Source organism: Haliotis rufescens, unplaced genomic scaffold (assembly GCF_023055435.1).
Source record: "Haliotis rufescens isolate VD_foot unplaced genomic scaffold, xgHalRufe1.0.p SCAF_65, whole genome shotgun sequence".
NCBI classification, from domain to species: domain Eukaryota; kingdom Metazoa; phylum Mollusca; class Gastropoda; order Lepetellida; family Haliotidae; genus Haliotis; species Haliotis rufescens.
In genome coordinates, this window is record NW_025964356.1 from 332367 (window position 1) to 346947 (window position 14581).

At 41.2% G+C, this 14581-nt stretch overlaps 1 protein-coding gene across 1 annotated transcript in view; it reads left to right on the forward strand.

Moving 5' to 3' along the window:
* LOC124124830 (protein N-terminal asparagine amidohydrolase-like) overlaps positions 1-11500 on the forward strand; it is a 178765-nt gene extending 167265 nt beyond the window's left edge. The window contains exons 4-5 of the mRNA XM_046488107.2: positions 9750-9815; positions 11448-11500. Of these exons, the coding sequence (XP_046344063.1) occupies positions 9750-9815; positions 11448-11488 (107 nt within the window). The 3' untranslated portion in view covers positions 11489-11500. The remainder of the gene's footprint in view (positions 1-9749; positions 9816-11447) is intronic.
* The last annotated feature ends 3081 nt before the right edge of the window (positions 11501-14581 follow it).

Here is a 14581-nt window from a genome sequence, read left to right on the forward strand (position 1 = left end):
TCTTGGTCCGATAGTTTTGTATATTCCTATAGAATATTGTTGACTGTGTTTGGCCTGGAGTTTGAGTTTCTGCCAATGATGGCTTGAAGTGCACTTAGCGAGTCTGATAGGACGACTGCCTTTGCTTCCGGAAGTTCCGGTATGAGTTTGAGTGCATGATGAATTGCCTCCAATTCAGCCGTGAATACTGACTGACCATCAGGCAAGCGAACTGAATGTGCTTGGGGTTTGGAGCTGTGGATATGGATCCCGTAACCAGCACTGTTATTGGTAGGATTCTTGGATCCATCAGTGTATATATGGGCCCAGCTGTCCCAGGTAGTCTGAATTTTAGTGATAGCTACTGATCTTAGTAGGGTTGGGTCTTCTTTTTAGTGACTTCTGATGTTAAAGCAGTGTCCACTTTAGGAGTTTTTAAAGTCCAGGGAGGGTGTAACCCTTTGTAGTGACTTTCTGGACGCTGAATGTCATCACAATTGTGACTTCGAATGAGTTCACATGCTAATATCCCAGATGGCTTTAGTGAGGGATTTTTTTCGAGCTAGGGCTTCATCGCAAGTGTTTTTGTCTTGCCATTTCTTATTAACCAAAGGGTTTGATGTTCATCCCCAGAACGATAATATTGCCTGCTCTCTTCTTAGTTTCAATGGGAGTTCTCCCATTTCTACTTGTAGTGCTTCTAGTGAGGTGCCTGCAGTTACTGCGCCTGTGGCCAGCATTAGGGCCTTGTATTGTATTCTGTCTAGTTGCCTCAAGACAGTATTTGATGCTGAATGAAAGGCCTCACAACCATAGTCAATTTTTGATCTGATAAGAAATTTGTAGAGGTCCAGCTGAGTGTCCCTCGATGTGCCTGAAATTGCCCGTAATACGTTCAGGTCTTTTTGACATCTGTTTTCCACATATTCTATATGTTTGTGCCAAGTGAGGTGTTGATCAAGGATCACCCCAAGAAATATTGCAGATTTTTCGAATTTGATAGGTTTGCCTTTTATGGAGACACAGGGTATCATAGCATTTGAATAGAACTCCAACAGTTTTTTCACTTGAAAGGGTGAATCCCCATTTATTGCACCATTGATCTACTCCGTCCAGGGCTGACTGGAGTTTTTTTCTGATTTGTGAAATATCTCTGTACTTTACGCATATTGCTCCGTCATCAGCGAATTTAGAAGTTTGGGTAGGAGAGTTGACATGGTCAAAAAGATCATTGATCATGATATTAAACAGGGTTGGGCTTATAATGCTGCCTTGTGGTGTGCCATTGTCCAGTGCCATAGGATCAGATCGATTGTTCCCTATTTTAACTGATAGCGACCTGTCTATGAAGTTTGCCATGTTCCCTTCTACTCCCTGACTACAATGAGTTAAAGTCAATGTGATTTGTAAGATATTTTTTTATTAGTTAAACAATATTTATTTCTTCTTTGCATATATAAAACAACATTTTGAATTTTTGGATTCGATAACAATTTATTACCGGTATTATCTACACCGGGATAGATTTTGGGAACTCTGGGAAGGGGGGATAGGTTCTGGGATATGAATGTTTTAAAACTAATTAGATGTGTACTGAATAGGCATTTATGTAAACTTAATCAGATGACAATGTTGTTATAGCAATTGACCAGGAGAGATCAAGACTGAGTTAGATGCATACCCCAAAAGAAAACTTCAAGTACATTCATGAAATAAAAATGCTTAAATCAAACAGGGCTGCAGTAGATTCTTGGAGCTCCTAGATTATAGCTATAACCCAGGGTAGATTCTTTGAGGAGCTCCCAGATTATACCCCGGGGTAGATTCTGGGAAGTCCCCAAAATCTACCCCTGGGTAGATTCTGGGAGCTCCCAGAATCTACCCGGGTATATTCTGAAGGGGGATAGATTTTGGCACCTTACACCGGGCTGTTGTACCTAGTCGTTAAAGATTTGCTTGAAACGTCTTTATTTTGCTGTTTGACATGTTGATGAGGACCCCTTGTCGAAAAGTGTGTCCGAGAATCTTATTTTCAATAACATTGCGGGAAATAGTGATTATTCTTTTAATCTATTGAAAAAATGATAAACTGAAAAGAAATAGGTATTTCAGACCTTGTGAAGTGTGATAGATTGAATATATGAATGACCAAGTAATTAAAATAAATGTTGCCTAAGCATGTCACAAAGACTAGCAGTCGTTCATCTGTAAAATCCATGGTTAAGTAAACGACACCAGCCATGATCACTTCCCTCTCAGTAGAAGAAGATACAGTAACGGACATTTTTTATATGACGAAGTTACCACTGTTTCTTCACAATCTATACTAGCCACAAAAAGAAACTGTGCACGGAGAAAATATAGATATAAGGGCACACCGTCCATATATGAAAGATAGGTTTGAACACAGCAATTATTGGAGACATTCAAACGCTCATGCACGTGCCATGTGATATGACGTCATTGATGGGGGCCTATGGACGTGCAATGTGTTACTGCACGTGCATCCTGTGCAGATGGATTTGAGTTACACATCTCCGACACAGGTTCCAAACGGTAGTAACGACATCCCAGACAATTCCTGGACTGCGCCGTATCCATCCCAACACTGTCAGGAATCGTTTACGTCAGTACGGGATTTGACCACGACGCCCTGCCATACGTCCCATCCTGCCACACCGTCATCGAGTCAACCGTCTAAGATGGTGTCGAAATCATGTTCGCCAACCTCGAATATGGTGGAGAAATGTTGTCTTTACAGATGAATAGAGGTTCAACATTTCCCACAGTGACGGGCGCCAACGTGTCGGTGCCGGCGTTTGGGAGAACGTTATGCACGCAACTGTATTGTGGAGAGGAATCGTCTTGGAGGTGGCTCTGTAATGATTTGGGGTGGGATAACAGCACGGCACCGAACCCCTTTGGTGGTTGTTCAGGGCAATCTCACCGGTGTTGGCTACAGAGATCAGATTCTGAGGCCTGTGGTCATTCCTTTCCTGCAATGTCATGGCCCGGGATTGACATTTCAACAGGACAACGCTCGTCCTCACACGGCTAGGGTCGCAATGGATTTCCTTCAACCTTAACAATGTCATGTTACTGCCGTGGCCTGCAGTTTCTCCAGATCTCTCCCCAAAAGAGCATGTGTGGGATGAAATGGAGCGCCGTCTGCGTCGTCTTCCACATCCTCCAGATAACGTCCGTGACTATGCACAGGATTTGAGGAGGATATGGCAGGCCATTCCCCAGGCCTTCTATGCCCATTTGGTGGACTCCATGTGTCGCCGATGCACTGCTGTGATTCACGCACAGGGTGGTCATACCTGTTATTGACTTTGTGACTTTGTCTTTTGACCCCCTACTCCATTTTGATCTTCTGACGTCATCGTAACAATTGTTGTTCAGGTCCCGTTGACATTTTCTTATGGTCCGATCATTCAGCTGCTACAGCGTCTGCATCATTTTGTTCTTGCTGTGTTGTATGTCAATCCAGAATATATTTTCTCTGTGCACAGTTTCTTTATGTGGCTAGTATATCATCAGTGATCTGCCAACTTCGACAAACTCCCAGTCAACAAGTACGTCGGACACATGTATGGTGCTGGCTTTAAATTTAAACAAGTATACCAAGATATGTCCATCTACTCAGACCCTATCTATTGAAAATCAAACTTCGACTTCGAAGGTTGCAGTTCGTCCAGTTGATCCCATGCCGACCAGCCTCATCCCTACTCTGAAAGATAGGTAGATTTAGTTTACGTATGGATGCCTCCCTACCACCGTCATCAGGAGTCTACTCGGGGTGTGGAATTGATCAAGCAATCAGACACTGTCACCCTATATGTAGTACATGTAGAAAGAGCATGTGCACTCCAAGATCGAGATTCACGGACTTATCAAAAGATAAATTTGACAAGCTCTAAATTGTCCTAAGTCTAAACCCAAGAGGAAGACCAGATCATCAGACCAAAAATCATTCTAGATCGTTTTCTCCCAAAACCAAAACTAAATCTAAATCAAACATGGAAAGGTGTTATCTTTCAGGTAAACTGACCTCAGAGAAACACATGGGCACCAAAGGGGTGATGTTTTAGAGAACTCTGTTTTTGCTGTTGAGAAAAAATCATGTTACTAATCCCACCTGCCCAAAACTAAGGAGCAGGCATGCAGCTCTGGTCTTGGGACCGCAGCCTTATCCCCGGGTGCTATGGGTAGTTTTGTCACTCATGGTTTTAAAGAAACATTGGAGCCCAAACCCATTCCGTTCTCCCCCTTGAGTATGAGTGAATGGTCTCAATCATTGATCACAACTATGTCCAAAATGTTTGACAAACGTTTCCAGGCTATAGCACAGGACATAAATGAGCTAAAACAACATGCAAATCTGAAGGATACGACCAGATGTAGATCACATGATTCAGATGGTAAACAAAAGTCCCATTCACATACACGTCACATGTCAGAAGTTCACAGGACAAAAGACTCATTGTATCTAGGGAGAGTAGTCACTATAGCCCTACCTCGCCCTGTGCTTCTCGGGAAAAGAAACATTACACTTATACAGCACAATACTTGTGCAGCTCAAGCCAGGAGTCGCAGCAGAAAGATAAGCATACACCAAGTGATACCGTCTCACCCCAGTGGCAAGAGCCCAGGGGGTACTGCCAGAGGATTTTATGGGTGCTTCTCATAGTACACTCACATTCAAACGAAACGACTCCTCATTTAAAGATATCATTTATGAAATCTATAAATTGATCCCATCTGTCAAGCCACCAAGCAATAAGGTAGAGGGTTATGAAAATCCTGTTGAAAAGAGGGTAGGTTTTCATACATTACCTTATCCCTCATTCACTGAAAATGTGGTCGCAAAAAAGAATGTGGAATTAAATGCTTCTACCAAGCATGCCTTAGCCCCAGTCACAGGAAGTCAATGCTATAAAACTCACCATTGTCCATTCCCAAGATCTCCTACCATTGATGAGCAATATTTTGATCTGGTCAGACACCCTAATACGAGGATGAATGTTGAGATGAACAAATTCAAAGAATTTGACAATGTTAATAAGCAGATATAAACATTAGCACGTATATGAACTGGTTTGCAGCAGGCATCAGAAATGTACGTCCCCCTGTTAACTGAACTGTGAGGAATTTACAGGCCAACCTTGTGACACTTAAGTTGAAATCAACTTGGAACAAGTTGGTTTCATTCATAGTGCACTGGACAGCATTCTGAAGATGCATGAAGATCTTCAAGCTGCACAGATATGGATGTCAACAATTCCTGCTTACTCAACGTAATCATCTTATTCAACAGGTCAGACACAATATCTCAGATCCACTAAGATGAAGTTTGATATCTCAGTCGATATTGGCCCCCCAGTTCTGCGACGCCAGACTAACTTCTGTGATCGATGAGATTTCACACACCACTAATCAGAGATTCCAAAACTCGCCATACGCCGAAAATTGGAAGTCAGTTACAGACGTCCCATGGCTAATAGAAGTAGTAATAAGAGGGTACAAACTCCATTTTCAAGCTTGTAGTACACCCCAAAGGACGACGTTTTCATCTAGTTATGCAACTAGTTACGCAACTCTCTGAAACTAGGAGATTGCCTAGTCAGTCTGGACCTACAGGATGCCTACCTGCATGTGCCTGTTCACCTGAGTTGTTGACCCTACCTACGCTTTGCAGTAAACGGTCTAAGGTTTGAACTCAACGTGCTACCATTAGGAATATCAAGAGTGCCATGGTTTTTAACAGATTACCACCTCCATCATTGGCTTCACTCATCTAAATCTTGTAAGACTCCACAGCTATATAGACAATTTCCTCTCCACCTATAAGGCTTATTGCAGATAAAGCAGAATGCAATATTTCTTATTCAACTACCATCTCATTTGGGTTTCCTGGTACATCCCGTCAAGTCGGAATTAATACCAACTCAAGACATTGTGTACATAGGGGACCACACCTCGACAAGACCGGCAGATTAATCGTCAACACCAGCGACATCCGTCTCTAACTGCAAGTGAATGTGCTCAACAGACAACAGGAACACATAATTGACACATTAGCTGGGACACTGTGATCCGATGTCTCCATTCCAACAACCTCAGATGTTGCCGACCACGGCATCGACAAGCACGACTTCAGTGCGCACAGGGTCATCACAATTGGCGTCATCATGAGTGGAGGCTAGTCATCTTCTCTGATGAAAGTCGCTTTTGTGTCTCCCATGCAGACGGAAGAGTCAGAATTTGGCGGCGGCGAGTTGATCGTTTCGCTGACAGAAACGTTGTGGAAAGGGATCCATGGGACGGACCTAGCGTCATGATATGGGCAGGGATTGGACTTCATGCGAGACTTGGACCCATGTGCTTTCTGAATGTTGGTCAAGGTCAGGGACACAGCGTCACTGCTCAGCGGTATATCGACCAAGTGATCAGACCCCACGTTCCATTTTTTGCACAACATCAACAACACATTTTCCAGCAGGACAACGCTCGGCCCCATGTTGCTAGAGCTACCATGACCTTTCTGCAACAACACAACATCCATGTTCTGCCATGGCCAGCCCTCAGCCCTGATCTCAACCCCATCGAACACTTGTGCGATGAGGTTCAAAGGCGTCTGCACAATGTGCGCCCAGTCCCTACAACTGCCGATGAACTACACACAGCTGCTCTGGATGTGTGCAGGAGGATCCCTAGGGCCTTCACAAGTCGTCTGATCCACTCAATGTACAGGAGATGTGTGGCAGTAATCAATGCTAATGGTGGTCACACCAGGTATTGACTGACATTTTGGGTATTGACCCGAAACTTGCATTTCTTTAGCGTGTGAGTATATATACAGACGCATCAGGCGAAGGTTCGGGTGTGCCTATGGACGATGTCACAATCAAGGAAGGTGGTCAAATCAAGACAAACATTTACACATAAATTGTCTGGAAATGAGAGCTATTATCCAAGCAATCAAGGCATGGTCTCATCTACTACACCACTCGTGAATACTAATAGCTACAGAGAACACCACGGTGGTAGTGTACATACAACGCCAAGGGGGCACGAGATCAGCACTTTTGTTGAGAGAGGTTACGATTTTATTTGCCTTAGCAGACTCAGTGAGTTGCAGGATAGAAGCACGACACATACCAGGGAAAGTAAACATACTTGCAGACTTCCTATCCTGGTAACACAAGATTGTACCCATGAAATGTATTCTCCACCCCGAGGTATTCAAGTGAATCACCTAGACGTGAGATACCCCTCACCTGGATCCGTTTGCCACATGCCTAAGCTATCGGACTTATTTACAGCAGCCTGACAAATCTCCACCTTCACGCCTGGAAACTATCGCGACAAAGATGCAAGTTTCCGGTCTCTCTAAATCAGCTTCAGAAGCGGTGGATAGCTCATGGAGACTAACTGCCTCAGCTATCTATAACGTCAGATGGAGAAAGTTCTGCCAGAAAGAGGTTTTGCATGACGAAAATATAACAATTCCTACAGTGGCTAATTTTCTACTTCAACTGAGGAATGAGAAAAGTCTTCGACATTGTACAATTAAAGGCTATAGATCAGCACTGGCCTCAGTTCTACAACCTGATGATCTACCGGTATCCTTAGGATCTCAAAATGGAATTTATCCATTGTACTGTCTGCCCTGATGGAAGCACCATATGAACGAATGGCAGAGGCTACACTTTTAACAGCTTCTAAAAAGACAGCCTTCCTCTCAGCGTTAGCTACAGCTGCCAGAGTGTCTGAGTTTCACACAATTGATATCTCATCTATCACGCATACACAAGACTGGAGCACAATATCCTTAAGATCGCTACCAGAATTTATTGCCAAAAACCAGGCATCAGCGTTTGGGCCTCTGGGACATAGATAATATTCTTTTCCATCCTTGAGTAAAACAGTGGATCATCCAGATAGACTATTATGCCCCATATTATACTATATTTCAGCTACACAGAACCACAGGAAGAAAAGAAAATGGCTCTTTATCTCTTGCAAGCCTTTGTCAGAAAAGGACATTACTAAGGCAACTGTGGCCAGATGGCTTAAGACCACTATATCTGATAGTTATCAAGCCAATCTCTCAACACCAAGGCTCATAGAATTCAGTTTCGATCGAACAAGTGGTATCAAGCTGCCAATGGAGATATGCCAAAATATGTTTAATAACTTCTACCTACGAGACGTACAACACGATCTAGAGGGACTATACTCCCTGGGTCCCTTGGTGGCTGCCCAGGCTATAGTCACTCAGTAGCCTTTACCCCCCTTTTCTGTGGAAGTTAACATGGCTAACATCTGGGATCATAGGTCATAAGGTGATAGGATTATTACATTGTTAGTCACTCGGCATAACATGTATAACTACTACCGGAGGTGTTGTCGTGGAAGACTTCAGAGCGGGAATTAACGTAAAGAGTATGTATTACCAATACCAACATATAATGGGAAACATGTCATCAGTGGAAATGTTTGTCATTATCATACCTGAGGTGAGATAAGTATATATGCTGTTGGCTATAGAGCAACAAGTATATTTCTACGTCACAATGGATTATTAACCGGAAGTGACGTCATAGATGACCTCAGAACTGGAAGTGACATCATAAATGACCCAAGTGATGTCACAAAGATAATAAACCAAAACTGTCATCATAGATGTTCTCAAAACCGGAAAGTGACGTCATGAAAGACCTCAGAACCGGAGAGAAACTATCATAAGAAAGCTCATATATCACCAAAAACAGGTAACAATTATGAGGTCATAGAACGTAAAAGAACGACACTTGTCTTCTTCAGGTTTACCAAGGTGAAATCAGGAAGTTAGGCATTGGTTCATACCCCATTTCTTCTATGTATTCCCTTACTTCACTGCTGCCAATTATCCAGGAGTACTAGATGAGTACTGGCTATGATCTAATAGAGGTAGGATATTCGTAGGAATTATCAAACAATAGTTGTCATTTTGTATTATTCGAAGAATACTACCTCAGTTGCATTAGGAAATAGTCTCTCCCACCTACCAAATATATCTTACATCTAGTCGATGAAGCTCATTGGAAAGAAATGATGTTTTCCAGCCTTGCGCATGCACAGATACAGTGTGACAAAGGATAGGGTCTACCTCAAAACTATTGGGATAATTGGCACCGAAGAGGACGTCTGTCGAAAAATCTGAAGATTTTATGGTGTGATTATTGCCAAAATGAGAATTTGTGGCTATGATGTAATAGAGATAGTATTCTTAGAATTATACACAATGATAACTTTTGTTTGATTTCTAGCATAACAGTCAATACAATTTAAATTGTAATATCATTGTGTTTATTGATGTTTTATCAAAGATCACCTGTTTGTTCACCTGAAGGGATACATGTCAACAGTCAATTTGGAGACATAAATGCAAGCTTTGATTCATGTGAGCAAAGACCACTCACATTTTTCGCATTAATTTTACTCTAGCATTAATTTCACTCTTGTGTAAATTTTTAGAATTTATAGTATTTGTAATTGTGAAATATGCAGTTAAGAAATAAACTGATGTCTTATGTGACTTATCCCTGCATGAAATGGACTGTTAACTTACGACTGTTAAGTTATGAGACCTGAGGTAGAGGAGACTTTTATGAAATGGGCTCCCGGGTATTTATCATAATACAATTGTGATATGATACATTGAGTGTACACGGGGAGCAACTACCATTCAAATTTGACTAACGTCTCTCATTGCTTTCCAGATGTGATATCAGTTCTTGGCAGTGAAGATGCCACTACTTGTCATATTGTTGTGCTACAACATTCTGGTGAGTACACAGCTGCATACATGTTCAGCCATATCGTTATATGGCAGTGTAATTTATTGTTCAACAAAGTTGTAATTGTATCACATTGTTTCTGCTGAGATTCAGTAGAAGTTCATAGCATTGTATTTTGACAATGGTTAGTTGCCAAGGATGTAGTTATATCCAATGTAAACAGTTGTGTGGACGTTACAATATTTAGATGATTTTGAAGTCAAGTGTTATCTGGAATCTTCTAGAACAGCTATAGTCTAATCCAGCATTGTGTGAAAATTTCTTGAAGGTATGCAAACTATTTTAGTGGGCAAGGGCATGCCTCTATCATATCGCATTACATCTCACATTACATGAAGCTCAGCGGTTGTGTGAAGATCACTTTTCACCCTGGATATCAGCCTTGGCCTATTTGAAACGCTTGGCCACTGTGGGTACTAGGTTATTATTATTAGATCTCCAAGCTGAAAGGCTAGAGCCCTATTGTAGCCGAAAGGCTGGTAGCCCTTGCCTGAAAGGCAAGAGCCCTATTGTTAATCGTTCAATTTATTTTTAAAAAATATTATTATTGTTATTATTCCAGCATTTTTTGTTCCAATCATAACTCAAGAACTACAGCTCAGAATCTCTTCAAAATTTGCACTAAGATTCCCAATGTCCTGAAGATAACCAAAAAACAAGTATACTCACATGCAAAAGAAATGCAAGTGGTTTTAAGCAAATAGGTAACAAACACGGAACCATAAATTTTCAGATTTTCCACAGACATCCTCTTCACTGTCAATCACACAAAATTAGTTATTCCCAAGTAGCATTGTAACCACCAAAGCTATGATGTTTGCAGTGGCGGGAACCTCACTTTTTCCCCACATCTAACCACGAGAAGTAGATGAATTGGGGAGGTGGGTAGGAGTACTTCGGATGTAATAGAGGTAGTATTCTTAGAATTATTAACAATGACAACTATTGTTCGATAATTGTTACGAAATTTCTACCTCTATTAAATCTCTGCCAGAATATACCAGAGGGACCCAGAGAGACCTGCCTTAAGTAACTCCCTGTGTAATTGACAGTAATCCTCTTCTGGAAACCATTATTTACTGATTCTGATCCAACTCGAGATAATTTCCACTGAAATTCCCTCAGAGGACAGAGGAAAATAAGAAATGTGTCAAGAATTAGTCAAATATGGGATACCTTCACTAGAATTACTGTTATATTTGCTGATCTTGTTCGTAATAATGAGGTCATTTCTAATCTATTTCAGCTTAATGACATCATTTTTTGTTAAATTTGGATTTGTGACACAAATACCAGTGCTGGAGTCACTTCCCTTTTGTTAGGTAATGATGTCTATCAAGGTCTATTTCTAACAAGACGTCATTTCCTGATTAGATGGACCTTGCACTGATACTCAAGGTGCTTCTAATCTATCCTACACCTAATAGACAGAATATATACTCTCACGCAAAAGAAACGCAAGTGGTTTTAAGCAAATAGGTAACAAACACGGAACCATAAATTCATACGAGTTTTAGCATGTAGTGAAGCCTGATGGTGTTATCAATATTCTCGACAGACCATAGGAACACATAATCGAAACATTAACCAGGACACAGTGATCCGACGTCTCCGTTCCAGCACGTCGCCCTGTTCTCCAACCACGGCATCGACAAGCATAACTTCAGTGCGGACAGGGTCATCACAATTGGCGTCATCATGAGTGGAGGCTAGTCATCTTCTCTGATGAAAGTCGCTTTTGTGTCTCCCATGCAGACGGAAGAGTCAGAATTTGGCGGCGGCGAGTTGATCGTTTCGCTGACAGAAACGTTGTGGAAAGGGATCCATGGGACGGACCTAGCGTCATGATATGGGCAGGGATTGGACTTCATGCGAGACTTGGACCCATGTGCTTTCTGAATGTTGGTCAAGGTCAGGGACACAGCATCACTGCTCAGCGGTATATCGACCAAGTGATCAGACCCCACGTTCCATTTTTTGCACAACATCAACAACACATTTTCCAGCAGGACAACGCTCGGCCCCATGTTGCTAGAGCTACCATGACCTTTCTGCAACAACACAACATCCGTGTTCTGCCATGGCCAGCCCTCAGCCCTGATCTCAACCCCATCGAACACTTGTGCGATGAGGTTCAAAGGCGTCTGCACAATGTGCGCCCAGTCCCTACAACTGCCGATGAACTACGCACAGCTGCCCTGGATGTGTGCAGGAGGATCCCTAGGGCCTTCACAAGTCGTCTGAACTACTCAATGTACAGGAGATGTGTGGCAGTGATCAATGCTAATGGTGGTCACACCAGGTATTGACTGACATTTTGGGTATTGACCCAAAACTGTGTAAGCCCTTAACATTTGAAAAAAAACAATTATGTCATCTGTCTTTTAATCCATTAAACTGTCTTCAACCAAATTTTTGTCAATCTTGCCCTATTAGTATTTCTTGTCTTTACTGTTGAAAATAAATAACATGAATACTGCATACTCGACTTGCGTTTCTTTTGCTTGTGAGTATATTTTTTGAAGATTTATGTTGCCTTATTGCTCCCCAACCGCTTGTCCGATTTTAGGTGCTTGACATTTTTTGTTCTTTGACTTTGGCCATTGGTCACGTGGTTTGGTAGCCATATTGAATTCAAGGTTTTCACAGTGTTTTGGGGGTACATCTTCAAAAGCATAGAACTCTGAATCCACTGAATGAAATGCTTCCAAACTTTCTGAGAATTGTCTCCATACACAACAAATCAAAACTGTAATAGCTGTCATTGGCTATCTTTGGTATGGATTTTGATTTTGATCTTCACCGAAATTTTACTTTAAAGATCATATCTTGTAAGGTTCTTTACAGAAACTATTGAAAGTTTGCATGAAGTTAGTTTTACATATGTACCTCATTTTTTGTTCTTGGTTGCATGCTAAAAGTAACACCGCTTGGTCGTAATATTTGATTTCAAAATACTGAGAATGAAGCTCTAGGTAGGATTATGTCCCTTTGACTGTCAAGTACCCTTGAAGATGAGGGTTAGAATTGGTCTTTAGCAACCCATGTTTGTCTTAAGAGGCGATTATCGGGATTGGGTGGTCAGGCTCCCTGAATTACTACTTTATTTACCCAATTGCAAAATGCTACCGTACCTTACTTTTGACGGCATTGTAAAAGCAAATGATTTATGGATTTCTTGGTCGGAAATGGGTTTAGAACTCTCTGGTTCACTTTGGCACGCTCCAATTTCATAGCGGTGATGTCCTGCAAACGGTTAACTATCTTTTGATGCGATTCAATGATCGTCATAAGATTAAACTAAATTGTAATGAAAATATTCTCTATTATTTTTACTCATACGTATACCATTATTTTTAGCGAAGTGATATTCAACATTTTTACTAAGTTCTTCGTTCATTTTACTAGGAGACCAGACTATATACTCTTCTTGGAAATTGGAAAGAAACAATTGATGACCGTATTTGGTTGGTTTGACATCACTGATATAATATATACCTTGTGGTAATTCTCTCCATTTGATAATTTTGTCCCTGAGCATAAATGTTTCGATAGCTTTTTCAAGTTCTTCCTTTGTTGGTTTGTAATTCTCCATTATTATATATTTATGTAAACATTCTTCTAAATGTGATCTAATGATAGTAAGCAATCTATTTTTAATCTCCAACCAGTTCTTTGGTTTTGGCACGGAATAATTGACGCGCTTGTTGTCTCCCCTGTTCTATGAACTTTTTTTTCTCGTTTTCTTTAATACCACTGGTCTTACGAGAATTGGATCGAATCTCCTGCTTCATTACGTTGTATTTGTTGAGTTCCGACAGCACTAAACGAAACTCCTCCTCGGATATCTTACAATCAGCCATTGCTGTCGAAATATGATCCTCAATGCTGTTCAACTTTGCTTCTGCGAGCATCCGAATATTATCATGTTTTAATGCTTTCTTTTGCAACCTACGAGAAATGAATTTTATCGCTATTCCTGCTAGTCCTGAGACTCCGGCAGCTATTTCCATGCCAAGAAAGATAGGCGCGGTGATTATAGTTGATAATAAACCAATACCGGCTACACCAAGTCCCATGCTAGCCGTTACAAGCACGGTGTCAACTCCGTCGAGAGCATTCACGGCTCTGCGATACTTTTTATACAATACAAGTCTCAACTCCCTCTCCTTCTCTATTAGATGTTTTATGTCGCTTATTTGATGTAATCGAAATCCATCAACAGTATCCATCTTTTCAGATGCCTCATCGAGCGCCGGATATAGACCCATAGTGTATATTATTATATCATATAATAGTCTTTAATTGGTCTTGCTTAAATGTTTTGAGAGTATACATCAACCTTATCAAATGTATATTATACGGCATGAATATCTTAGAAATAACAGAAATGCTGTCACTTTTAATAATTTGGACCCCCCTCAAGGGTTGCAACGGGTGATGCTCCAATATGAATAATACTGCAACTTTGACGTTGGTGTTTCTTTAGCCATTTAATCGATAGACCTGGTAATATTTCTAAGGCATCTTTCGGTGCATCTCCGAACAAGACTTCAATAACAATTGTAGAAAGATTAGGTATTGCACTCAAGTTCTGTTTAATATCATTGAATTCAGTAACCAAATTTAAACTAACATTTTTTACTGCCGGACGACTATATAACATATGACCTGGGTTTTCTGGCAGGGGGTTGACTAACACACTTTTTCGTTTTGATGGGATATAAGCCCCGAGTACGATCCCACTATTTATT